The sequence below is a fragment of the Sorex araneus genome, chromosome 11, assembly GCF_027595985.1.
Source record: "Sorex araneus isolate mSorAra2 chromosome 11, mSorAra2.pri, whole genome shotgun sequence".
Lineage (NCBI taxonomy): Eukaryota > Metazoa > Chordata > Mammalia > Eulipotyphla > Soricidae > Sorex > Sorex araneus.
Genome location: NC_073312.1, coordinates 38,402,898 through 38,429,708, shown reverse-complemented (window position 1 = coordinate 38,429,708; position 26,811 = coordinate 38,402,898). Strand labels below are relative to the sequence as shown.

At 53.0% G+C, this 26,811-nt stretch overlaps 2 protein-coding genes across 4 annotated transcripts in view; both read left to right on the top strand.

Moving 5' to 3' along the window:
• Nucleotides 1–11,144: 11,144 nt before the first annotated feature.
• CHAT (choline O-acetyltransferase) overlaps nucleotides 11,145–26,811 on the top strand; it is a 56,986-nt gene continuing 41,319 nt past the window's right edge. Inside the window, exons 1-6 of one of the 3 annotated variants that reach the window (XM_055119656.1) lie at nucleotides 11,145–11,271; nucleotides 18,593–18,695; nucleotides 21,539–21,730; nucleotides 22,354–22,472; nucleotides 24,076–24,129; nucleotides 25,717–25,897. In XM_055119656.1, the coding sequence (XP_054975631.1) occupies nucleotides 18,630–18,695; nucleotides 21,539–21,730; nucleotides 22,354–22,472; nucleotides 24,076–24,129; nucleotides 25,717–25,897 (612 nt within the window). In that variant the 5' untranslated portion in view covers nucleotides 11,145–11,271; nucleotides 18,593–18,629. Of the gene's footprint in view, nucleotides 11,272–11,826; nucleotides 11,899–16,115; nucleotides 16,329–18,592; nucleotides 18,696–21,538; nucleotides 21,731–22,353; nucleotides 22,473–24,075; nucleotides 24,130–25,716; nucleotides 25,898–26,811 lie in introns of those variants that run through there. The other 2 variants (XM_055119657.1, XM_055119655.1) reach the window with 2 other exon arrangements.
• Nucleotides 11,619–14,696, top strand: SLC18A3 (solute carrier family 18 member A3). The gene has a single exon (XM_004607392.2). The coding sequence runs from the start codon at nucleotides 12,680–12,682 to the stop codon at nucleotides 14,279–14,281; it is 1,602 nt and encodes a 533-aa protein (XP_004607449.2). The 5' UTR covers nucleotides 11,619–12,679; the 3' UTR covers nucleotides 14,282–14,696.

The following is a 26,811-nucleotide window of genomic DNA, read 5'->3' as shown; positions in this document are numbered from 1 at the left end:
ATGCTTCCTTGGTAGTAGGGCTGTCTTTCTTGGGAGGAAACTCCAACAACAATAGTGAGTTTTGTGTTGAAATATGGAACGTAATCAAGGTAAAGAGAAAATGAAGTGAAATTCATCAGTTATACAGTTGGAGGTGGGGGAGCGGGGGGGTATACTGGGGTTTTGGGTGGTGGAATATGGGTACTGGTGAAGGGATGGGTGTTTGAATATTGTATAACGGAGACATAAACCTGAGAACTTTGTAACTTTCCACATGATGATTCAATAAAAATTTAAAACAAAACAAAAAGGACAAAGATGATTGCACACTTCAAGAGACCAACATCTACCAAGAGAATATAATGTGGAACTGTAGATAGAATTGTAGTATTGTAGCACTGTCGTCCATTGTTCATCAATTTGCTTGAGTGGGCACCAATAGCGTCTCCATTGTGAGACTTGTTGTTACTGTTTTTTGGCATACCAAATACGCCACGGGTAGCTTGCCAGACTCTGCTGTGTGGGTGCAATACGCTTGTAGCTTGCTGGGCTCTCCAAGAGGGGCAGAGGAATAGAACCTGGGTCGGCCACATGCAAAGCAAACACCCTACCCATTGTGATATTGCTCCAGTCTGTAGATAGAATTAAAAGAGAAAAAAAATGTGGGAAAACTGATAATATTAATTTATGTACAAAACAAATTTGTACATAAATTAATATTATACCAGTTTAGTTTTCTGGTTCTAGTGGCTATGTGGTTATATAAAGTTAAATGTTAGCATCAGAACTAGCTAGGTGATAATACGAGGAAACTGTACTGTCTTTGCAACTTCTCTGTGAGTGTAAAATCAGTACAAAGTTTAATGTTAAAAACTAAGAAGAGGGGCTGGAGCGATAGCACAGCGCCTTGCACGCGGCAGATCCAGGTTCGATTCCCAGCATCCGATATGGTCCTCTGAGCACCGCCAGGAGTAATTCCTGAGTGCAAAACCAGGAGTAACCCCTGAGCATTGCCAGGTGTGACCAAAAATGAAAAAAAAAAAAACAACTAAGAAGAGATTTGCCTCGCATGAAGTTGAGTCCAGTTCAATCCTGAGCCCTACCAGGAGTGACCCCCTAAGCACAGAGTCAGGGTTAAACCCCAAGCACCACTAGGTGTGGCCCCAAAACAAAAACAAATGTTCTAAGGAGCACTTCACTTTTTAATTCGTTCATTCCACCTGGGTCAGACACAGTGCCAGATGTGGGGATATGATGGGTCAGATCTGAGTATGGAGTCACAGTTCATGTATGAGAGGCGTCCATCCTGGTCAGGGCACAAGCAGAGGCAGTGGCTGGGGACACCCTTGTACCGCAGTCTGCTCCTCACTCTCAATGCACACAGCTGTTGAGGAACTGCCTGGTTCTAGTGTCTTCCAGTGTCTTCCTGGTTCTGTGTGCTTCCCCTGAACACACAGCCTAGGGGAGGACATGGGGAGGGTTCCCACACAAGCTCACTACCCCTCTTCCTTGGATGGCAAGAGCAGTGCTCTGGGCAGCCCCCCTGCAGCTGTTTGTTCACCCACATGGAAGGAAGCGTGCAGCTCTCTCATCTGCTGGCCACTTCCCAAGAGGGCCTCCTGTCCTACCAAGTTGCCCAGTCATATTTGCGGAGTTGGCGCTTGGGCCCTGAGGCCCCATTAGCCTGGCTGATACCCTGGCTATGTCACTTCCTAGGACTTGTAGGTACACACAGAGAGCAAATCATCACCTGTACAGGCGGCTGTGTTGAATGAGCAGCCAGTATCCAAGCTTTGCAAGCTGCAAGTCACCAGCCACCTGTTGGTTATAAAACAAAATTTGTACATGCTGATCAACACTTGTAAAGTCAGTGAAAACAAAAGTATGTTTCACTTCAAAAAGGTGGACCCAGTCTTCCCTGGTGATTTAGTGGGTAGGATTTGGCACTTTCAAAAAGGTGGATACTTACATCTATATGTATGTGTCTTGTGTCACACAAACACAGATCTTGTTTTGCTGGTGAACCTGCTTTGTGGACAAGAGAGGAGTTAAAGGAATAAAATGCAAGCCCAGGTGGGCAAGGGACATGCAGACAAACCCTACAATTCTTCCTGTCCATGCTGGGGTACAGGGATGTCCCCTGGCTGAGAAGCCCCACTATCCTGGGAAAGAAACAAAGACAGTGGACCACAGTGGGATGGGGCAGGGTAGGACCCAGGTGCCCTAGGCAGGTAACCATGTGCATGTGACAGGAAGTAGTGGAAAAGCAGGAAGCAGGAGTCTGGTGGCCACACCAAGCGCCTGAATGGCACACAAAGTCCATAAACTCGTCCAAGGCAGGGAGGCTTTAAGGGGAAGGATGACATTTAACACAATTATCCTGAGTAACTGCTTCAAGGACAATGTATGATTGTGAGGAGTTTGGGGGTATCAGAAGCTGGTGGCAACACCAGAGTGGCAATGGGGAATCTTCAAAAGGCCATTGTAGTAATTCTAACAAGAGATATTCAGAACAAAGGTTTTCTTAAATGGAGAACGATGACATGGGTACTAATGCTGTACTTGGAGCTAGACGGTCCCAAACACCAGGTGGAGGAAGGCGGATGTGGTTCCTGTAGCCAAGTCAGGGGAAAGAAGAGGATATTCAAAGCTTTGGAGGAGTTTCTGAGGCCCCCAAGCCACATGGACCCCCACATGGCCAAGTGGGTACACCCCTAGGTATGAGTCAGGGGACCATGTGACAATGCACTTAATCCTCTTTGCCAATTTCCAATTTAGAAAATGGGACCCAAAAAAGACTTGGCGACACAATGTGGTGTGATGAAAACTAATAACAGTAAAAGCCTTTCCCCAGGCCTGGCACGGGCCCAGGGCTTGGACTAGACCTGCTTGCTGACCTCTTCCTCCAGACAGGCCTGACAGACAGTCTGGGACAGGACACTCTGGCACAGACCAGGAAACCAGGGTTGACATGGCAGCGTGGCTGGCCCCTTGGAATCCCTGTTCATAGCTCACCCACCAAGACTCCAAGCCTCTTGGGGGTGCAAGGGGGGGTCTTCTCACCAGATAAGCCTCTTTGCACCTTCCACACAGCACCCGGGAGAGGGAATCTTTTTTACAGGCTACATGATGACTGCCCCTCGTTCCATGGCTATGTTCCCCCTGTGAGCCATGGCCACACTTTGTGTGGTCTCACAGTGCACTCAGTGGCCAAGGCAGCTCCACACATCAGTTCAGAGCCATGTGCTCCAAAACAAGCAAACAAGGATTCGTAGTGAGTGCCTCTGTGTGCTAGAGATGTGCTGGGTGCTGGGACTGCCCTGATGCCACCCATTGGGCTGCAGCCCCACACACCCACGTTGCAGGAGAGAGACACAGTTCTCTGCCTTTGGCCTTGCACCCAAGCTTCCCTTACCCTAAACCCAGAATGGAAGCAACCCCGACTGATAGGCGCTTGTTTTGCCATTCAAGACAGGCCTCTGAAAACAGGGGAGAGGGCTGGTAACCTTCCTCTGTCTTCCTGGCTTTCCCAACAGAGCCAATCCTGACTGCAAATGTGGTCTTTCCCTTAAAAGTCTTCTCGCATTCCCGAGCAGAGCAGCATTTGAGACAGTCTGCAGTGTGGATATGCCTTCCAGCAAATCTGTTTCCTGCCCCTCCCTGGAATTCCTCTGGGGTATTTTTCAGAAATACTCCAGTTTCCTGCTGTCCGTTTCAGGCTCAACAGAATTTTAGCATGATGTGGAAGCCCTGGTCCTTGCAAATGTGACACCAAGTGGGGGTGCAGGAAGGGTCCAGTGGCAATACCAGCTGCCTTGCCAGCATGAGGCCAGGAGTTTGGTCCCAGGAGCTGCTCACATGTGTGAAACACGATCTTGACGGCCTGACTGTTTGGAACCCTGACACCAAACCAGTGTGCCGTTCCACATACCTCAAACTGGCTGTGTGTAAGCACCACAACAGAAAGTGTATGAACTCTGAAGCCAGCCGAGTGTGAGAAGTTCAAAAACAAGTGTGCGACTTTCCGCTGCTGCATGAGCATGATCCCAGAGGCCAACTGAACTACTTTGGACACCAGCAGCTCACAGAAATGCCTCTAGACTATGAACTGAGCCATTGCCCCATGCGGCGACAGGGGGGTAGGGTTTCTCTCTCCAGGATTTTTCATCTTATGAGCACCACAAAAGGGAAGTAAAAGCTTGCAGTGATCAATTTCTGGCAGAATTTTCCCTGGACTTTATACAGAAATCCAAAACCGCGCGACCACTGTCAATTAATATCTCTTAATTGTCAGCAATGTGAAACAGTTCCGTTTTAGCAGGTCTGACTTTGGGGGGCTAACTCCAAACAATAATAGTGAGGTTTTTGTTGAAATATTGAAGGTAATCAAAGTAGCAGCCATGTCTCTAGACTGTGAACTAAGCCATAGCCACACGCCGGCCGAGGAGAGAAAATATCCTTCTTTCTCGGTTTTTTTCCCTTTTCGGGGAGAAGCGGCGTGGCGTCCGCCATATTATGAGGTCTATTAAGCAGGTATAAACTTGGTGGTGCGGGAAGGAGAAAAAAAAAGAATTATGTACTTGAAAGAGCGGGACTTCATATCTCTTCATTCTCAGCAATGGAAAACTAATTATCAAATGCTTCCTTGGCAGTAGGGCTGTCTTTTTTGGGGGGAAACTCCAACAACAATAGTGAGTTTTGTGTTGAAATATGGAATGTAATCAAGGTAAGATAAAATGAAGTGAAATTTATCAGTTACGGAGGTGGGTGTGGGGGGACGGGGGCAGGAGGTATACTGGGGTTTTTGGTGGTGGAATATGGGCACTAGTGAAGGGATGGGTGTTTGAATATTGTATAACTGAGACATAAGCCTGAGAACTTTGTAACTTTCCACATGGTGATTCAATAAAATAAATAACTTAAAAATAATATTGGGTTTTAGAAATCATAGAAATAAAAAAAAAGCCAAGTGTGTGAGCACCACATTTAAAGAGTGAAAATAAAAAATAAACCCCCGATAATCCAAGTGTGTGGGCAACCCATTGCAATAGAAAAAATGGAGGAAAGGGGAACTGGGGAGAGAGAAGGGAGGGTGTTGCCTGCAGCCAAACTTTGTTCGATGCCCAGCACTGCATGATCCTGCAAGCATTGTTAGGCATGGCGGCTCCTGGCACCCCTGTAGTGGCCCAAATACCACAGGGTCCAAGCAACACTGCGTCCTCAAATGTCTACCTGGAACCACTAACTCACTTGGCCAAGAATGGCTGGAAGAGGCCCCCAAGCTTCCTGAGCATTGCTTGAGAAGACCTCTAAAACTTTCAAAATACAATAGAAACGTTTAATGGAGGGAAGGAAGGGGAAATATGCTTTCATATGAGATCCGTTACGACAGTATCAGGCCTAAATATACTAAATATATATATATATATATACACACAAACTCCTGTGTGTATATATATATATATGTTTATACATATATACAGATACATAAGAAATAAATATCTATGGAGAAAATGTGACATTTCTCATACATTAGAGATATTGTATACTAGGTACTGAGCATGATCTGGCCAGCCTTGATCTTAACGGGAACAGACACATTTTGTTCTGAAAATTTTCTCACTATGTAGTGTGACAGGTACAGGGATATAGCTTGGTCTTGCGGCAAAGTAAGAAGAGACCAGTTTCACTTTGGGGTGAGACAAATCAGCTTTATTTGATTGTCAAAATGAGTAGGAATCATTTACACAGACAGGCATAATTCACAAAAGTGTACATCTCACAAGAAATCACATTCCATCAATACCACACCTGTGAAGCATTGTTAATGTGCAGATTTTATAGGTGCCTAAGTAAAGCTTGACAGGCTAAGGAGCTTACACAAAGTCAGAGAGTGAGAGATTTACAGAGGAAGAACGACTTTATAATTTTTAAGTGATATAACTTAAATCAAGAATATTTAGGGAAATTGACTGCAGGTTTAATAGGTAAATGATGATGAAAGCATCCTATACAATGCCCAAACTAGGCATTGTATGGAAGCCACAGAAGTGGATGAACGCTAGAGAACCTTTCAGAACAAGATGGAGACTTTAGATTCTTTCCTGTTGATGATGAGGTTCTGAAGAGTTTTCACTGTGTGGCATCATTACATCTACTCTAATTTATCCTGTTCAATAAGTAGAACCATAAATTTCTAGTCGTGGAGAAACAATAGTTTGCAGCCACAAGGGGCATGTCTAGGGCAAAGACATTCTGTTTAATGATGAGACTCTATTTAATGAGAATGCCTGCAACTGAGGAAGAAAAAGACAAACAGTCTAATGGGGGAAAATGAGGAAGGAAAGTAATGGATAATCTGTAAAAAAATACAAAATGGCCAGTAAACATGTAAAAGGGTACCAAATTAAACAAAAAGTATAATAAAATCAATTTTCTCCCATCATATTCACAAAAAAGGGGAAAAAGAGCAAGTTTTGGCAAGGTGCAATTATGTATTTCCAATGTTCAGAGGTACACATTCATGCAGTCATCCTGGAGGGTAATTTGGAAATTTCCTTTAAGATTTTTAATGTGCATCTATAGTTGGGATAGACCACGACGGTTGTGATCTCCTGGGAAAGCACCCACACACAAGAACAGGGATATTCATTACAACAGTATCAAGCTTAAAATTTTGAAATAGCCTAAATGTCCATTACAGAGAAATAGTTGACAACTCTGGATATGTTCACAACAAAATGTACTATGTGGCAGCTAAGAAAATTAGGCTGTTTCTGTATAGAATAAAGTGGATATTTTGCGGTCTGTGAAAGTAAGAACCTTCATAATGACACATATATATTTATGGTTGTCTTAAAATATCCTTGCACAAGCATAAGGGATTTTATGCTACATTTTGTATGGGTTCATAGATATTCTGGAAGGACTTCGAAAGGTCTTAGAAAATACACATAGAAACAATAGTGATGGCATTATCTAAGAGGTTGTAGACAGAACCAGGTTGGGAAAAATAAAAATATTCACAAGTTCTAATTCTATGTGCATTTCTATGAGAAATTTCTATATATTACTTATGATTCATTTTCACTTTAATAAATGTAGGGATGGATTTTAAAACCACTGACAAACCAGTTTCTATGCAAAACACAATTGTTGGTGCTCTGCAGAATGCAAAATAAGCAAAATCTTATTAGGCATATGGGCACAGATTTTGCCTTCAATAATTCTGAGGTCGGCGTGGGGGTAATAGGTCTAATGTCATGTGGAATAAATTCCCAAAAGGGAATTTAAAAATGTGTTGGGATTCTAGATGAGGTGGTTGTGGAGGTAATATTTGGGGAGACAAAGGAAAGACAAAGCAGGGCATGGCTTATATATCTTCAGGTTTATAGGTGGGAGCTTCTGGAGTGGGCTAGTGGGTAAGTTAGAAAGGGGACACACTGGGTAAAGCCACAATACCTGAAGGAGTTGGGCCCAGTCCTAGGTAGAGAGGAAGGAACAAGAAATCTGTGGAGTCAGTGAATGCCCGGAAGATTGCCTAAAACCTTACAGAGAAAATAAAGTGTATATACATTGGGAGGTACCAGGTCAGAAGCCAAGGGACCACTGGGGAGACAAGATTCTGGGTCAGAGCTGGTGGCAAGGATGGTGTTAATGGAGGTGGGGGATAAAGCTGAGAGTCTTGTTGGATTGGACTGGGAAATGAGAGAAGGCAGAAACCAAGGGGATTTCAGGACTTGGTGGTTTATGGGAAGTGTCAAGCGTCAGAAGAAAAAACACGTATAGAGACTACTTCTCTGGGAGCTATAGAAGAGGCATCAAGGCCACCCAGAGAAGCTTGTCTACTCTTTCTCCCTTCATGCTGAGCTATGCTGTGCATAATACAGGCCAGGGCCCTAAGGACGAGCTGGGCAAGGGCGGGCAGGCAGACACGTAGTCCTCCTGGCTTCCAGCCACCAGACTCACAGCCTTCCGGGAAAGGCTGACAGGGGCCGCTCTGTTCCTTTGAATCTGAGAATATGTAGCTGGGGAAGCCTAAATTAATTAAGTGATGTGAAAGCCCAGAGGCCTCCTAAGGAAGCATATGGAGGGGGCGGGGTAGCAAGGGCAGAGGGAACGGCATCCCCTCCCCCAGTACTGGAATCCAAGCAGCCACAGGAGCTTCATTGGAACTAAGCCTGAGCTTAAGTGCTTCCAGGGAGACAAAGAAATAATAAATCAGGAGACGTGCCCCGCCCACACACCGCCACCACCACCAACAACCTGCTTCTGTCCAGAAACATGGTCATCTTGTATTGTGGGAAAAGATGCCTACATGGAGCAACAAATGGCAAAACCCTGGAATTGATCAGCTCATAATCTTCTAGAAGAAACCATGATGGTCTGGTAGTTTCTTCTGAAGCAGCACCCACCTCCCCCCGCACACAACTTCTTCAAGATATTACTTCACTTATCCCCTTCACCCTCCACTGACACACCAGACCTCATTAAGGCACAGATGCAAGAGGGCTACCTTCCTACCCCCACCCATCTCCCATACACAGGGACTCTCAGAGCCACACTCAGACAGCAGACCAGCAAGGAAAGGACCTTACACTAAAAAGCGAAGGCCACAGTGAGAAGAAAAATTCTCAGACAGAAATAATCAGGTCATCACTATTAGTTTTAAAATAATAATTAAGCCCCTACTGAATGTCAAATAATAAACTTGATACTTTCAAGTCAGTTGCCTCATCATCATCTTTACCATTCCGTATCAAGGAAACTGAGAGATGAATGCTGGAGGAGATATCCTCAACTGTACTCTGTCTCATCTTTGATCACTGACACTGCATCCCTTCCTGCTCTCTAATCACAGAAAATGTTTCCCTACCTATGAAACGGCAATGGGAAGATTGATTAAAATTTGGTGAATTGGTGTTTGTAAAATTACTATAATTTCAGCACCTATATTTTAAAAATAATATCTTCATTAACTCATACAACTTCCATTGAGCACTGCTCTGTAGTAACAGTCTCCAGACCTGGTTTAGAAAGAAACAGGGTGGGGGGTGGAGGTGGGGTAGCTTCTCTCTTCTTTGACAGAATTGGGTAAGAAGTTCTCATTTGCCACTGTTATACTCAGAGGATTCTCCAGAAATTCATTTGCAAGAGATCTAGTGAGGAGGAATCCACAGATGCAGGAAGATGGAGTAGAGGAACACTTGTAGGCTGACTGGGAAGTAAAAGTGCCCAGTACCACACCTAAGACAGCGCCCGGGAGGCAGTACGTTGGACAGCTCAGGGCCATAGTACCTCGGACAGCTCCCAAAGACCAGAACTAGAAGCGCGGTTGTTCCTACTTGAAACCAAAGCTCAGGCTCTAGCCTTTTGCTGAAGCCAAGATCCTTAACTCAGTGCAACTCTGAACCCTATCCTGGTACCTGCTGATGGGTGAAGAGAAAAGAGGGGCTTTTGGACTAGAAGTTGGAGAGACGGGAATACAGTGATCTTGGTACCTCTTCAGTATATCTGCCCAAGACCCCCTGCAGTGCATCTTGATCTTTCTCTCTTCTATATTTCCAGGGAGTGGCTGCCTTGCAGTGGGAGAGCAGAAGCAATTACGAAGCACAGGAAATAGGAAGGGAGTGTGGGAGCCCCAAGGCAGTCCCACAGTTTAGGGGTCTAAGCCCTTCTGCTGGGGTCCTAGGCAAGATCATAGATTGGGGATTCTGGGTCCTCAGATTCTTTATTTTCCAGCTTCCTCATTAGCAAATCAGGGGAAAGAGCATACCTTACTGCACTCAGACTGTGAAGATTAAATAAAACATCACACAGAATACCCTTGAAACAGAAACCTGCTTTATACGAGTCTCCATCCTGTCAGAATGGAGCCGGGGGGCTGGAGAGTTATATAGGGGCCCAAAGAGCATTTTAATAGTTGTGAATTATGTGGCCAGTGGCTAGAGAAGGAATTTGCACCTCAAAAGTTTTCGGTGTTTGTCTTCAGTCAGTCGGTGTTTGTTTTCTAGACAGAAAACTTCTTGAATCCTTCCCGTCTCTTAAATCAGATAGGAAAAACACTCGATGCATAAATAACAATTTCTCTGTGTGCTGCAAGACTGCTGCCCTGTAAGGCCATAGAACGGGAGGTTCAAAAGAGGCCAGACAGAGGTCTCAAAGTCAATGACTGGAGTGCCAGACAGGTGACATGAGTATATCAGACAGCTGAAGGGAAACACAATGAGCTGGAGAGTACGTGTACTGACTAAAGACCTCCAAGTAAAATTTAGAATAATCTTCTAGTCCCAACAGAGTCCTTCTATAATAGCCACTTCTGCCCAAGGCCATAATAAATGGGCTCTCCTCTAAAGCCTTTCTCAATAGATGTCCAGACTGGAGGGCTTAGCGAGGGCTAACATTATCCACAGGCAGGACTGTCTCCAACCTAAATTCTTTTCTTTTTCAAAGGGTGATTTTGTCCAGAGTGGGACCAGCAGCTTTTTACATGAAGGAGTTTCTTCTTCTTCCCTGCAGTGTCTAGGTGGGTGGGGAAGTTGGGCAATAGGCCTGGGTGCCTGCCTCTCCATTGCCCGGGCCTCATCACCTCACCCCACAGCCATCTCAGGGACTGATGCCAACTTTCCCTTCGGGATCCCCACCAGCCAGGACAGAACCAGGAGTCACATGGCCACTTAATCAGAGCAACCAGTTAGGAAGCCAGGTAACTTTTACCTGCTCTGCACAGACCCATGACTAAAATGGAGACAAAATGGCATCTTTCATAGCTGATAAAAATAACAATAGCAAACACACATTGCCCTTACTATTGGTCACCTCCCTCCCCAAGTAGCAAGTATTATTATAACTGTGTCACAGGTGAAGAAAGGAAGGGACAAAGAGGTGAACTTGCCCCTGAAAACCCTAACTAGCTGGCAGAATTGGGGTCATCTCAGCCCATGGGGTCATCTCTAATGCCCATGCTCTTCGCAGGGTATCAACCTGTCTTGTCCAGGGTAGGGAACACAAAGGGGGAAGAAGCTGTACCTGATACTAATTGGCTTTGGAGGGCAGAAAGACAGGCAGAGTCCTCGCTGACTCTGGAACACAGGACCAATTATAATCTCAACAATACAAGTCTCCCAACATCAGCTGCCTCTCAGTCTTTCTCCGGCCAGCACCTGGGAAGGACTCAAAGTGCCATCTAGGGTCAACGTTATTGAGAGGAGGCATTAGTTCAAGCGCACATCCAGGGTCCACTTGTTTGTCCACTGAGACCGAGGTGCCTGCCAGGTGCCGCCCTTGGAGAAGGTGAGTCCTTGATGGGAGCCAAGCTGCAGGGTCTTGCTCTGTGAGTGGGCGCAGCATGGATGCAAGGACTTTGCCGCTCCAAGAGATGGGCAGCTTTAGCTCCAGAGCCCTCTCGGCGTTTGGGGACAACTCTGGAAAAGGAGTATGGGTGGGTTTGGTCTGGGCTCTGAGGAGCTGAGGGTGTGGGAGGGGCTAAAGTGGGGAGTGGGTGAGGCGGAGGAGGGAAGAGAATAGAGGTGGAGACGCGCGGCTGGGACAGTGAAAGCGGGAAGGGGGAGAACCGGCTAGAAAGGGTTGGCTAGGTCATGAGGGAGGGTAGGAGGGGCAGGGCTGAAATTTGGGACCCTGAGTGGGGACAAGGCAACTTGTCTCGTCAGTCCTAGACTAACAGTTGGGAAATCTTTGCGGTAAAGTATAGCAAAGGGCCGGTCTGTGGGAACCCTGCCCAGCAGCCTCCCCTCCCTTCCCCTGGGTGGAAGGAGCCAGGGGCGGGGCCAGAGAAAGGGTTGGGGGGATCCGTCCCCAGCGCCCCTCCATTCACCACCCCACCTTCCAGCTGCGAGAACAGATGGACGCAGCCAGGGCTCACCTCGGGGGCTCCTTGCCCGCTGCGCGCCGAGATCCGGGGTGAGACGGAGATCTGGAGACTCCCCCCGCCCCCCGCACTCCCCTTTCCCGCCAGGGGAAGCAGCCTCTGAGCACCCCCTCTCCGAGGGGGAGAAAAGCGGGTGCGAACCTCGCGGGTCCTAAAATTGGGGGGTTCAAGAGACCCCGCTCCGCGCGCGGGCCACTCATCCCCCAGGGCTTGGGCAGGACTCTTGGCTCCAAGACCCCTTCCCGGGGCTTCCAGCCCTGGTGCCATCTGGGGACTGGACCCCCGCCTGGCCGCGCCCCGCCCCCGGCCCCCGCCCGGCCGACGTCGCATTAGCATGAGCGACGCTAGTGGCCCGGGCACCACTCGGGGGCCGAGACTCGCCGCGTCACAGCCCCGAGTGGAAAGGGAAAAAAGAGGAGGCGGCGGCGGCGGAGGCAAGAGCCGGCGCGCGGGGAGGGAGCGCGGCGCGGGGCGAGCGCACGGGCGGGCGGCGGCAGTATGCCCCTCGGCGGGCGCGGGCGGCCTCTGCGCTCGGCGGGCACGGCTCCGGCTCGGGCCCCGGCCCCGGGCCGCCCCTGAGCCCCGCGCCCGCGGGTCTGGGGCTCGGCAGCGAAATCTCCGAGGCGCCTAGCCGGACGGGGTCCTTGCAGTTCGCGGGGCGCGGGGCCATGAGCCCGGCCGCCACCTGAGGCACAGGGGGCGCTGCGCGGCGCGGACGCGCCCCCGAAGTTCCGCGCCCGGGTCTCGGCACAGCTGGGCACCCGCGTCCGGCCCCGGCGGAGGCGACCTCGGGAGAGCGGTCGGGTGGGGGCCATGGAGCCGGCGGCGGCGTCCGCGGGCCAAGCCCGAGAGGCAGCCACGAAGCTGTCGGAGGCGGTGGGCGCGGCGCTGCAGGAGCCCCGGCGGCAGCGACGCCTGGTGCTGGTTATCGTGTGCGTGGCGCTCTTCTTGGACAACATGCTGTACATGGTCATCGTGCCCATCGTCCCCGAGTACATCGCTCACATGCGCGGGGGCAGCGAGAACCCCATCCTGACCACCGAAGCGTGGGTGCCCACCCTGCCGCCGCCGACCGTGGCCAATGTCAGTGCCGACGCTCTCAACGTCTCAGAGTCCCCGCGCGCCGCGTGGCCGTCCGGCTCAGCGCTGCGGCCCCGCTACCCCACGGAGAGCGAGGACGTGAAGATCGGGGTGCTGTTCGCCTCCAAAGCCATCTTGCAACTGCTGGTGAACCCCCTGAGCGGGCCCTTCATCGACCGCATGAGCTACGACGTGCCGCTGCTCATCGGCCTGGGCGTCATGTTCGCCTCCACCGTGATGTTCGCCTTCGCCGAGGACTACGCCACGCTCTTCGCGGCGCGCAGCCTGCAGGGCCTGGGCTCGGCCTTCGCGGACACGTCTGGCATCGCCATGATCGCCGACAAGTATCCCGAGGAGCCGGAGCGCAGCCGCGCGCTGGGTGTGGCGCTAGCCTTCATCAGCTTCGGCAGCCTCGTGGCGCCGCCCTTCGGGGGCATCCTCTACGAGTTCGCGGGCAAGTGCGTGCCCTTCCTGGTGCTCGCCGCCGTGTCGCTGTTCGACGCGCTGCTGCTGCTGCTGGTGGCCAAACCCTTCTCGGCCGCAGCGCGGGCGCGGGCCAACCTGCCGGTGGGCACGCCCATTCACCGCCTCATGCTGGACCCTTACATTGCAGTGGTGGCTGGCGCGCTCACCACCTGCAACATCCCCCTGGCTTTCCTCGAGCCCACCATCGCCACCTGGATGAAGCACACGATGGCGGCGTCCGAGTGGCAGATGGGCATGGTCTGGCTCCCGGCCTTCGTGCCGCACGTGCTAGGCGTCTACCTCACCGTGCGTCTGGCGGCGCGTTACCCACACCTGCAGTGGCTGTATGGAGCCCTGGGGCTGGCGGTGATCGGCGCCAGCTCGTGCATGGTGCCTGCGTGCCGCTCCTTCGCGCCGCTGGTGGTCTCGCTCTGCGGCCTCTGTTTCGGCATTGCGCTGGTGGATACCGCGCTGCTGCCCACCCTCGCCTTCCTCGTGGACGTGCGTCATGTATCTGTCTACGGTAGCGTCTATGCTATTGCCGACATCTCCTATTCGGTGGCCTACGCGCTAGGGCCCATCGTGGCGGGCCACATCGTGCACTCGCTGGGCTTTGCGCAGCTCAGCCTCGGCATGGGTCTAGCCAACCTGCTCTACGCGCCTGTCTTGCTGCTGCTGCGCAATGTGGGCCTCCTGACGCGCTCCCGCTCCGAGCGCGACGTGCTGCTTGACGAACCGCCGCAGGGTCTGTATGATGCCGTGCGCCTCCGTGAGCGCAATGTGCAGGGGTCCGACGGCGCGCCTCACAGCCCGCCAGGCCCCTTTGAGGAGTGCGAGGAGGACGACTACGACTACTACACCCGCAGCTAGCACTCCCGCACCGCACCTCCTCCAGCACCCCTCCGCCCCCCGCCCCCCCCCGCCCCCCCCCCACTCTCGGGTCCAGGCGACTGCTCTGTGAGCGCACTGGCCGGCTCAGGCTCAGGGCCCACCCCCTCCAGCAAGTACCCCGGGCGCCTCCCCTGTCTTAACCTTCCCGGCCCGGCTCCCCTTTCTCTCCACGACCTTTGTCTGTGTCGCTCTCTTTCTCGTCCAGTGGGGCGTGGAGCACCAAGGCGCGCAAGAGAGATGGGATGCGGTTCGGTTCAGAGATGAAGAGGCGCCTGCCGCCCCCCTCGGGCTCCGTGCTGTAAAGGTGTGCACCCCTCCCCGCCCCCAGTCTGTCATTCCTTTCCTTCCTGCCACTGCCAACTCGGCCCGCAGCACCGCGGTGCCTTCCGTCCGAATCAATAAACCTTAACTCTCCGAGACCTCGTCTTATTTTACTAATGACGGTGGGTGGCTGGGCACACTGCTTGGGGCCCCGTAGTGACAGAGGGGAGAGTGGGCTGAACGGAGCCCCCATTCAGGCAAGTGGGATTCCAGTGGCCCCGTTCTACCTGAGAGAGAAAAATGTAAAGGAGCAAACGGATGCTCTGGTCCACCCCCTCTCTCCAAGCCTGCCACAGCCCCCTCTCTGGCAGCCTCAGAGCAGCGCCCCAGGGCGCCACCCGGGGGAGCCTGATGTCTTGGTCCCTTTTAAGCTCTGGGTCACTGCCACCTCTGAACACGGAGGCGCTGGGGTTTACGCTGGCTCTTGAGCCTCATATTTGGTGCCCGAGGGACTTGGGAAAGGAGTGGACCGGGCCTTTCTGGCAGGCCTGGCCCTCAGATCTGGAACGCTGGCTGCGCGCTGGCTGGAGAGCCAGGCTCCATCCGGACAGGGGGACTGCTGTCCCAGGGCCTGCGGTGTTCCGCAGTGGGTGGGCTCAGAGAGAGGTTTGAACCCCAGCCAGAGAAGTGGGAATGTGGGAGCACCCGGAGACAATCTCCTGACCTATGTGGGCTGCCAGGTACTGCGCGGGAGGGGAGCCCGGGACCCCGTGTTGTGTGCTATTCTCTGCATCTGGCAGCCCTGAGGCCCATGGAGTCTTCAGAAATCAATGAAGGGAGGCCGCTGGGTTGGGGCACACTGCGGACCGCCGGGTCCTTCTGCTGCGTGCAGGGCTGTGTGTCCCTGGGAGATCTGTCTCGGTGGGTCTCTGCGTGGGCCCCCGGGGGTCAGGAGACAGAGTTGGTCTTGGGGAACCAGACTCTGCCTGCCTGTGGGGAGCGTTCTTAGCCCCTCGTGCTCCCCACCAAGAATGCCAGCACTGTTGGGGGGAGGAAGAGAAAAGGAGGAAAGAGGACCTGCGGAGAGAAACAAATTGATCTAAATTAAATCGGGCTCAGGATCGCTATTTATTATTATTATCATTATTACGATTCATATTATTATGGTTGTCCGGGGATGTAGTCTGGCTTAGACGGTGGGAGGGCGCAGGCTCCCCCAGACCTCACCCTCCCTGGGAGTTCTCAGGTCGCAGCTGCGTGGAAGGGCGGGGGGAGGGGGGCGAGCGCAGAGACTGAGGACCGCTGGGCTGGGGTCAGCGGGCACGCCGGGCTCCAGTCCCCGCACCCTTCTCGGGGCGCGGGATTCCGCTGTCCGGAGCTCCTGCCCACGCCGTCTGAGCCCGGCGCGGGTTCGGGCGGTGGGAAGCCAGCAGGCGCAGGGGGTGGGGGGCGGGGGTGACCGAGGACTCGGAGGGAGCGAGACAGGGGTGGGGCAGGGGGAGGGAGGAGAAGGAAGCAGGGGAGGGAGGAGAACAGGAGGAAGGAGAAAACAGGCGCGGCCGGCGCGGTCCCAGTCAGTCGGGAGGCCGCGGGGAGAAAGAGACGTCGGAACCTCCGCCTGGGTCGGAGCTGCAGCCCCCGCGCGCGGCCCGCGGACGCGCCCCTCCCTGCCGCCGCCCCCACCCGGCGCCCTGCACTCGCGCCCCGGGTGCCGCTCGGGGCTGGGCGAGCCGCGGAGCCGAGGCAGCAGCACCCAGGAGCGCAGGTGAGAAGGGCTGGGTCGGCTGGGCGCGGGGCGCGGGTGCGGGCCGTCCCCGGGGGGTGCTGCAGGGAAGCTGTGTCCCAGCCACTGCGCCACGAGGTCCCCGAAGCAGAGGAATCTTCCTCAGCCCAGAACGGCGGCGGCCGTCGGGGATCGCCAGGAGCCTGCAGGAATCCGCGCGGTTGTAGGGTTTCCGATGCCGCAGGAGTGGGGCCGGGGCCAGAGGGGATGGACGAAGAGACGCGAGAAATGAGGGGCTTGGAGAGGCCATCGGGTCTCGGCGCTCCACGTGCGCGCCCTCCACTCTCCCCGACACCCTCCGCCGGGGCTGAGAGCCCAGGTCTGGATTCAGTGCCCAGTCGGAGGGTCCGCACCTTCCACCCGGTTCCTTGAGTGCTGCGAACGTCTCGAATATCTAGATAGTCACCTTGGTCCGACTTGGGTGGGTGTGGGACAGTTGCGGGTGGCAAGTAAAAGCTGGCCCAGGGAGTCCCTGGGGCAAAGTGGAAAAACGAGGGGTCCTGCGTGGGGTGAGTTGGGGTGGGGTGGTAAAGCAGGGCAAAACCTGAATCCTTTACAGCTATACACACACACACACACACACACACACACACACACAGAGACAGAGAGAGAGAGAGAGAGAGAGAGAGAGAGAGAGAGAGAGAGAGAGAGAGAGTCCAATAGCCCAGGAGAAAGGGGACCTGATTGCAGACCCTCCTTTTAATCCCCTGAAAACAATGCCCTGTGTTTCTCCAGAATGTGGGTTCCCAGAGGAGTGTATCTTATCCCTCTGATGTTGGCCTGGGACCAGAGCAAAACTATTTTTTGGACCTTTCCCAGTCCATTCTAGCCCTCTCTGCCCCCTCAAACCTGCCCAGCACTGGGGTGGACCCTCCCCTGGACACCATTGCTTTCAGGTTTGCAGGAGGGGAGGGCTCAGGCTCGTGGTCCCCAGTGCCCTGCCAGGTGTCTGGAAGCATCTCTCCATCTGTGGAAGCATCTCTGCGGCCAAGCAGGTCCAGGCATCTTCTCACTGGGCACTCTGTCCTTGGCTCAGCTGTCCAGGACCGCCCAAGTCCCATCCTGTAAAGCAGGTGTTAGTCTTTTCTGTCCAGACACCACCTGGGTGCTGCTTCCAGGGGTGCCAGTCCCATAGGGGCCACAGAAAGAACAACAGTCTGAGGCACTGGGAGAGAAGAGAAAAAGCAGAAGTCATCGGGGTGTGTCCTGCAGGTGTGTGCTAAGCAAGACCTCAGGTTACAAAATGTGCCCTACAAGCTTAACCCCTTGGTCTTTGCCCTTGTTGACCTGGCTCGTCTCTACTGCACCTTCTTCATGAATTCCTCATCCTGCCCTGGGCTGAGTCCAGGTGGCTGCAGATGCCCAGGCTGCCCACTTCCTTGCGGCACCTTTTCCCTGCCACCCACACACAGAGCTGCAGCCCAGAGACTGCCTGAGTCCCAGCGCATGAAACAGGTCCCTTTGGGGCCAGAGTGATAGCACAGAGGGTAGGATATTTGCTTGTACCAGCCAGGCCAGGTTCAATCCCCGGCATTCCATATGGTTCCTTAAGCACTGCCAGGAGTAAGTGCAGAGCCAGGAGTAACCTCTGAGCATCACCGTTGTTACCCAAAAAGAAAAAAAATAAAGAAGAAGGCCCCAGCATCCTCCCTGCCTGGACCACAAACTCTACTCACGGTCTGGCCCAAGTGTCCCTTGGAGCCCTGCACCTTCCAGGGCCTTCTATTCAATCAGCTCATGTTTGTGCAAGCCTATGTGCACCCCATTACTCAGCTACTCAACACTGCAGCTACTGCACACCCTGCACCAGCCTAGCTCCCAGAGATGGAGCCTTGAGCACTGCAGGTATAGTCGTGGTCCAGAGATGCTCGCGGTCTGGTGGGAAGGACGCATCTCCATTAGCAAGGAGATGTCTAAGGTCCCAGACAGGAACAGAGCAAGAGCTCTGTGGGTGACCCTGTGTGAATCTGAAGTGGGAAAGCCCAGCCCTGCTTGTTCAGGAGGCAGCTGATCATCCTAACGGCAGTTGGTTGGAACTGTTTTGCTGGAGACTCTCATTTCAGGCCCATGCCTCTCTATTTGGGAGCTCAGGGGGGACCCCAGTGACTGAGTGGCAGTGTGGAGTCAGAAGCTTGGAGGCTCTGACTCCTCCCAGGGAGAGGGCAGGAACCGGGCTGTGTGGGGTGACGTGGCCCCTGCTGGTCTCTACAGCTTCATGTGATGCTTCTCCACTTCTTGGTCCTCAGGTCTACACCTCTGCTTCCCTGACCAGGAGTCACCAAGATGCCTATCCTGGAGAAAGCCCCCCAAAAGACAGCAGCAAAAGCTGCCAGTACTGAGGAGGAGGCGGTGAGTGCCCTTGGGGACCCTCATTCTCGTGCTGCTTTCTGCACGCACCTGGCTTCCAGAACAGTGTGGCAGCGGGCAGATCCCAATATTGACCCCACTGCTCTCCTGCTTCCCCAGATGTGAGCCCAGTGGAGTGCTGGGAGGCTCCAATGAGGGCTGAGCTCCCCCTGTAGCTTTTCACCTCTCAGCCCCCATTGCTCAGGTTCAGCTCTGAATCCTGAGGCACCATCTTCCTCACCAGCTTGCAGCCTTCCCTCTCTCCTCCCCTGCCTTGGGGAAGGCACCTCCCTTGCCTCCAGAGTGACAGTGACATACCCATCCCTCTCTCCAGGGTGTGTCACATGTCAGCCCCCTTCTGGGGCAGTCTTCCACCCATCCAGCCCCAGGTCTGCATTTGAAACCCTGAGCAGAGCTGCACTATCTGGCTTTCCCAGGAGCAATCTCTATGGCAGACAGACACCCACTGGGCTGGGGCTTCTTTGAGAGCAGGTCCCGTCCCAAGACCTACTCCACCCACTCTCCAAGGAACATGGACTCACATGGAGGAAGACTGAGACTTTGGGGTGGAAGTTTCCTGCCTCTTTCCCATATTCCCAATAGCTCATTCATCTCAACATCCCTGATGCCCCCAGCTCTGCTAGAGTCCCACAGAGCAGTGGGTTATTTCCATGCAAGGCAAATGCCCTACCCACTATACTGTCACTCCGGCCCCTGTGCTGGGCTTTCTGTTGATGCTTCTTTGAGCATCAACCACTTACCTAGCCTATGGACCCTCAGGCTCCAGGAAAAGGAAGAGAAAAATCAGAAAAGCTGATTAAGGACCTGTGTCTGTGTCTCCAGAAATGGACTGTCACCTGGGATGTTTCCCAGCCCCATCCTAGCATATTCTTCAGAACATGACCCCCTGGGACAGTGAACTCAGACAGGTACAGGACTCCTGGCCACTTAGGCATATGTTCGCCTGGGTCCGCCCATGGCTGTCCACCCCCAACTCTATTGGGAGGGAAGCAGAGGCAAGTTTTCTCTGCCCACTTTACTCGACAGCAGTTTGCCAGTCTGTTGGCATAGAAAGTCACTCCCTGCCTCATGACTCTGCAGAGCAAATGCTCCTGAAGGAAGGCAGCTCCTCTTCACCTCCAAACTTTAAGCTGTACCGTGACACAGCCCTGGGTTCTCAGCATGACCAGCAAAAATGAGGAAAAAGCAAAGAGAGAAGGTGGGGAAAGGGCTGGGGAAGAGAAGATACACCAAGGAGGAAGGGGCAGAACCCATGCCAGGTGAAGACTCAGTTCCCTCCCCAGCTGTGCCACCCAAGGACAGGTGACCTTAGCTTGATGTTAGTCTCTGAGCAGCATTCTTTTTTGTGTGCAGGGGGACACACATGGCAGTGCCCAGGGCTTAGTCCTGGCTCTGCACTCAGGGATCACTCTTGGTGGGGCTCAGGGGACCATATGGGGTGCTGGGGATTGAATCTGTGTCTTCCCTGTACAAGGCAAACACTCTACCTGCTCTTCACTGTACTATCACACTTCCCTCATGGAATCAGGATCAAAAGCCCTGTCCCTATCTAGCAGAGTATCCTAGAACATACCTGGGATGGCCGTAGGAGTTCAGCTGTTATCACTATGAAATGGGGAGGGGAGACCCAGATAGGGATGAACCTAGGTGGGGTTCTGCACAGGCCCTCTTCATTCTCTTGGGACTCCTCAGAAAGGGAAGGTTTCCTCCTTCAAAAACCCTCTGAAGGGCTGAGGATGGTAACCCTATAACATTTGGCAGCACTTTTGGAGATAGTGTTTCTTTCATTAAGTTTCCATGCCCCACAGGGAGGAATTGGCTTTGATCGTCCTGGGGATGAGGAGGCTGAGACTTGGAATGATGAAGAGAACTTACTACCCTGTACTTTCCCACTTGCCCCCACCCTGCCCTTCTGCCCAAAGGAAGCAGCTGATTCCTCCCCAGGTTTTAAAACCAGAAGGGATTTCAACAAATGGCCAGAGCTGTGAGTCACCTTCCGAGGAAGCATCTCACAGAAGTCTGGTTCATTAGAATAAGCAATGAACTATGCTTGCCACCCCAAACCATCTTTCCACTGGCCAGTCCTCTCCAGTCATGTCACCCTCTCTGAACTCCGAGATCTGTTGGATTCTAGAGACCCAGCTGAGATCCATTTCCAAATTAAGAATGACCAGCAGCCAACAATATCAACAACAGAGAAAAATTTATCTTTTACCCATTGTCCATGATCTAGTAGCCTTATAACATCCAGGATATCTTGACTCTTAGGCCAGGTACCCATTTTAAGGAAAGCAAAAAGGAGGCACAGGGGTAAGGTCAAAGTCACTCAAGTTTAGCTGCAGGGCCAGGACAAGAACTCAGTTTTCTCCAGTGCCAACAGCAGGGGTCTTTCCTTGGCCAGAGTGATAGTACAGCAGGTAGGGCGTTTGCCTTGTATGTGGCCTACCCAGGTTCAATCTCAGGCATCCCATATGGTTCCCTACCACTGCCAGGAGTAATTCCTGAGTGCAGAGCCAGGAGACACCCCTGGGCATCACTGGGTGTGACCCAAAAAGCAAAATAAAACAAAAACAAAACAACAGCCAAAAAAAAAAAACCAAAAAAAAAACAAGGGCCTTTTCTTCTCAGTGTAGGGCTGGTGAAGAGAAAAAAGCAAATAGAAACTTCCTGGGCTGATAATTCAGCTGGGTTCTGGGATAGGTGAGTCCTGGGGGGCAGGCCAAGGATGGGGCAGACACTGGAGATCAGCTGGGCATGGGCGGGCCCAGACATGGACTACCCCATCAGGACAGAATCAACAAGTGCCTGCGCTTCCTCTCCTCCAGGGGCTGCCCAAACTCCCCGTGCCCCCGCTGCAACAAACCTTGGCCACTTACCTGAGATGCATGAAGCACCTCGTCCCTGAGGAGCAGTTCAGGAAGAGCCAGGTCATTGTGCAGCGGTTCGGGGCTCCCGGTGGCCTCGGTGAGACCCTGCAGCAGAAACTCCTGGAACGGCAGGAGAAAACGGCTAACTGGGTGAGCATTGCTGCAAGAAGAAGGTAGACAGCATCAAGGAGCCAGGTGGACTGTGGAGGCAGCTGGAGGCAGCCCTAGAAACACAGGGGGATCCGAGTGAGGGACGCATGGATGAGGTAACACTTGACGGGAGGGGACCAAGCCAGAGTCAGGAGAGAGGGACAAAGGTGTGGTAGAGACTCTGTAGAATGGGAGCTGGGGGACAGATGGGGGTGATGGGGAAAGAGGTAGAGAGGGAAGGGGAACAGAGGAGAACGAAGAAGAGTAGGGACAGGTGGAGGTACTCGGTAAGGTCGGGAAGCGCGGAGGCAGAAACAGCATTTCTGAGGGTGGGCGGGAGCAAGCCTGAAGCAGCTCAAGGCCAGTATAGGCAAGTGGGACGGAGAGAAGAAAGTCATATGTGCAGGGCAGAGAGGAAGGCCAAGCATGATGCTCAGGGCCTGGGGTTCACTTGCATGACTGAAAGAGGTGCCTGATTCACTGACTGTACCGTTAGTTGCTTGGGCTGCCAGGAGGGGCGGGGGGTTCTGCTCACATGATGTCCTTGTTTGGAGAGGTGTGCATGGGTGGGGTGGCTTTTGGGGTAGGGGGTAAAGGCGCCATGCCCCTGGCCTCTCTTGTAGGTATCTGAGTACTGGCTGAATGACATGTACCTCAACAACCGCCTGGCCCTGCCTGTTAACTCCAGCCCGGCTGTCATCTTCGCCCAACAGCACTTCCAGGACACCAATGACCAGCTAAGGTGGGGCCACTGGGCACCTGGGCTACAGCCCGGGAGACCTCTTGGGGGAAGGGACAGCTGCCTTCACATTCTCCCAGTCTGGAAAGAAGGAAAATCCAAGATCATGCCACGACTGAGCTTCCAAGGGCCAAATATTCAGATCTGGGGGACCCAGGACCTGGCAGGAAGGGGACGGAGCAGGGCCTGGGTCTTCCTTAGAGTGTATGCATTTGGTGTGAGGTCCTGGAGGAGGAGGGGATGTGAGGTGTGGTATACACCTCTTACTGTCCCAGGTAAGAGGTTACTGTCCCAGGTTACCCCTGCTGCTCTGCACCCCTTCTTGCTCAAAACTCCCCCCCCACACACACACACACAACTCTGAGCAGAGGCTCCCTTGGGAGGAGGCAGAAATGGTTCCTCCCCAGCAGCAGTCACAGCCGCCAGAGCTCCTGCCATCTGCTGTAATTTCAGAGCTCAGTGAGCCGCTGGAAGGGCCTCTGGGCCCACATGTGACAGTGGAGGGTCGTTTAGGCAGGGGGAGGGGGCCACTGATTCAGGGGGACTGCTTATAGCAGGGGTGGGAGAGGGTCTTTCACCAGAATTTCAGAGCCAGAGCAGTCTCTGGTCTCAAGAACTGAATGGGAGCCCAAGCAGTAGTACAAGGGGTCATGCGCTTGCCTTGCGGGTGGCCCACCTTGGGTCAATCCCGGACATTCCATAGGGTCCTCTGAGCCCTAACCAGAGTGATCGCTGCGTGCAGAGCCAGGAGTGAGCCCTGAACACTGCTGGGTAGGGCCATCCCCAACACTGCCCCTCCCCCAACAAATAGAAAGACCCCAAGGGGGATCATGCAGGGACAGTTGAGGAGGGGAGAATAAAAGGCAGGACAGCACTGGCCAAATAGGCAGGACATAGAGATACCACAAAGACCCCCTTCCCTCTCCTTCTTTCCCAAGACCACCCCGCTGACCTGCTAGCCTGCAGTTCTCCCTTCCCCAGCAGCGGGGCCTCTCCTGGCAGAAGGAAGGGTGCTGGTGGGTGAGCAACTTCCTAAGATCTCAAAATCCCATGGGAGGGGGAACTTCCACCTGAGACACTTAGGCCAGGACTCAGGATAGCTCCGATGACCTGGTCCCCAGGGCACAGATCTCTGGGGCCTCTCCCCATGCCCCACCCTGCCCCACCACTTCCCTTTTCATTAGTGCTAAAGGGCCCTTAGGACTGACTTTCTCAGGAGATTGGGTTTCCCAGCAGCCCCAGGGACCTGGTCCAGTCCAGCCTCAGCCTTTTCTAGAAGCAACCTACTCCTGACCACCCAGCCCCTCTTCTTCCCCTTGTCCTCAGGCCACTTTCAATGTCCTCTCCCCCGCCCCCCGCAACCCCGTCTTTCCAAGATATCTTTATTCCGAGACTTGGGATGGACTGACAGCCCAGGGAGGGGCGGGGGCAGGACCCTGTGACTGCTGCATCTCTGGGGTTTGGCTTCCTTAGATGATTCCTGAGCTTGGCAGGCTGTGGGGAGAGAGATGCGGGGTGAGGGAGGAAGGAGTGGAGGGAGAAGAAGTTGAAAGGGTTGGGGGAGTCCCAGAGAGGGAAGTTAAGAGCTCTCTCTCTCTCTCTGCAGGTTTGCAGCCAACCTCATCTCTGGTGTGCTCAGCTACAAGGCCCTGCTGGACAGGTAGGACTGGGCACAGCCTGGGTGCCCTGTTTTGCCATGGCCACCTTTCCTGCCACCCAGGAGAGGAACCCCTGGAGCTCACTGACCTGGTCTTTTTTTCCAGCTTTGTGTTCCTGGCCCCTGGCATGGAGCAAGTTAATTCCCCCCCCCCACCCCCCGTCACCACTGCTTCTCCAGCATCAGGGTGACCTTTACCTCAGCTGGCTGGAGCCTCAGCAGCCTCTTTTCCTCCGCTAGATCTATCAGCAACCCCTGCCCCTCATGGCTTGGCCTGAGCCTTCCCAGCAGCGCTGAGGCTGATGAGCTTGGTGACATAACCAAGTGCTTAAGCATTGCCACCAAGGGCATTGCCACCAGGAATTGCCACCAATTCCTGGTCATTGAGACCAAGTGGTAATGATCCCTGGTCATTGTGACCAAGTGTGGGTGATCCTGAGTTGCAACAATAGCAACAAAAAGGAAAGAGATGGAGGGGCAGAAATAAATGTTACCAACATCAAATTTAAAAAAAAAAACGGGGGACAGCTCAAAGGGCTGAAGCACTTGTTCTCATGTGGAAGTCCCAGGTTTGATCCCTGGCACTGCCAGGCTGGCATGGTGGCCCCCAACACTGCCAGCCTCAGCACCTAACCCTCAGGCAGCACAGCCAGGCCAAGTACTGCTGGGAGTGGCCATGGTCTGTGCAACCAAGTGGTCCTGCCTGAGCCTCACTGAGAAGGTGCCCACCACACAAAAATTTTTAAAGAAAATGCCTCTTCCCTTCATATAGCCTGTGTGCACAATGCCATGAATGAGCATGTCAGAAGTCTTGAGGACATCTGGAGGGGAAGAAGCACAGCAGTTCATCCTGCCTTTTGCTTATAAGGTGCATGGTGTCCCTACTCTGAGCATGACACCTCAGCCCACACATTGTTTTCTGATTTTCTACTTTTTAATTGCTCCACTCACCAAGGTATATGAAATCTCTCTGTAGCAGTATCCAGAGCTAGTTAATTCTTTTCACTGCTGGGCAGGAACACACTGGACAAATACAGTGCTATTTTAATTGGCTAGTCCCCTACTGGAAAACACTTAGGCTTGTTCTAACTTTTTGCTACTGCAAATAAGGCACATATGATATTCCTATTCCTTATTCGTCTTATATACAATGGTATATGTTTCTCTAAGCCTTAGACTATTGTGTGCTCCAGGGATATGGTTCAGTGGTGGAGCACTTACCTTATATGTGTGAGGAGGAAGTAGGGAAGGAAGGAAGGAAGGAAGGAAGGAAGGAAGGAAGGAAGGAAGGAAGGAAGGAAGGAAGGAAGGAAGGAAGGAAGGAAGGAAGGAAGGAGTAGAAATGAGGAAAGAATATGAAGGGAAGGAAAGATGGAGGCTAAAAGGTAGAAGGAAGGAAGAAGAAATGAGGAGAGGGAGGAGGAATAGGAAGAGGGAAGGGAAGAGTACACAACTGTAGTATATTCTATACTGCTAGAGAAAGGGGGGACTAGAGTTCAGCAGCCATCCCAACGCAGTTCTGGTTCTTGTGGCCCACTTAGTCAGTAGAACTGATGCTGTATTCCCATCTGATCCCTCCCTGCTCTCTAGCCATTCCATCCCCACCGACTGTGCCAAGGGCCAGCTGTCAGGGCAACCCCTCTGTATGAAGCAGTACTACGGGCTCTTCTCCTCCTACCGGCTCCCCGGTCACACCCAGGACACCTTGGTGGCCCAGAAGAGCAGCATCATGCCAGAGCCAGAGCACGTCATTGTGGCCTGCTGCAATCAGGTGAGCAGCCTCTTGCCACATAGTCCTGGAGAGGGGGCTTGGGCAGGGCACCCCTGTTGCAGGACAAGTATGCATTTCTGTTCTTGATCCTCAGAGGGGTCCAGGTCACCCCCGGTTTCTGACTGCACCGGGCTCTCATTTCTCTTCTCTGGTGGGTGAGGAGATGCTGCCCTTGAGAATGACTACATGGGGCTCCCATTTCAACCCTGACTGGTCAGATTAGGTTGAAAGATTATGAGTCTTGGGACATGCAGCATGGCTTCTATCCCTCCACCTGCAGTTACCCAGCTCTCATCCCCAAGATCACACACACACACACACACACACACACACACACACACACACACACACACACTTTTGCCAACTGACTGTCTGGTCCTACAGTGCCTGCATGCAGGGGAGCCTTGCTGTCTGTTCAACAGAAGAGGGGGTGAGTTGGACAAATTCAGGGACTTGCCCGAGGGTGAGCAGGACCCCAAGTTCTGGCCAACGCCATAAGCCCTTGCTCCTGTTCTTGCAGCTCATGTCTTCAGACTGAGTCGGGTTCCAAGAAACCAACAAGAGCCCACAGCCAGCGCGGGTCTAGAGACAGGTTGAGTGTGTAGGGTTCTGACTGACATGGGTGCCCACCAAACTGTGTTTCTCCATATCAAGACTCCACTCAGCACTGCAGCTGACAAAAAACTGCTTTGTGTTGTTTTTTGCTAAAATCCAAGGGCCCCATGGAATTTGTTCTACAAGTGTTCACTTCTTGGGCCCGGCCTATATATTCTGCCTAAGTCAGGAGCTCAGGGAATAGTTATCATCTGAGAGTGGCAGTCTCTAGGTTGGAAGCCCAGTGGACAACTGACCTGCAGCCCCAAGATTTTTGTGTTTGATGCACAATTATAAGAACCTTCTTCCATGTTCACTCA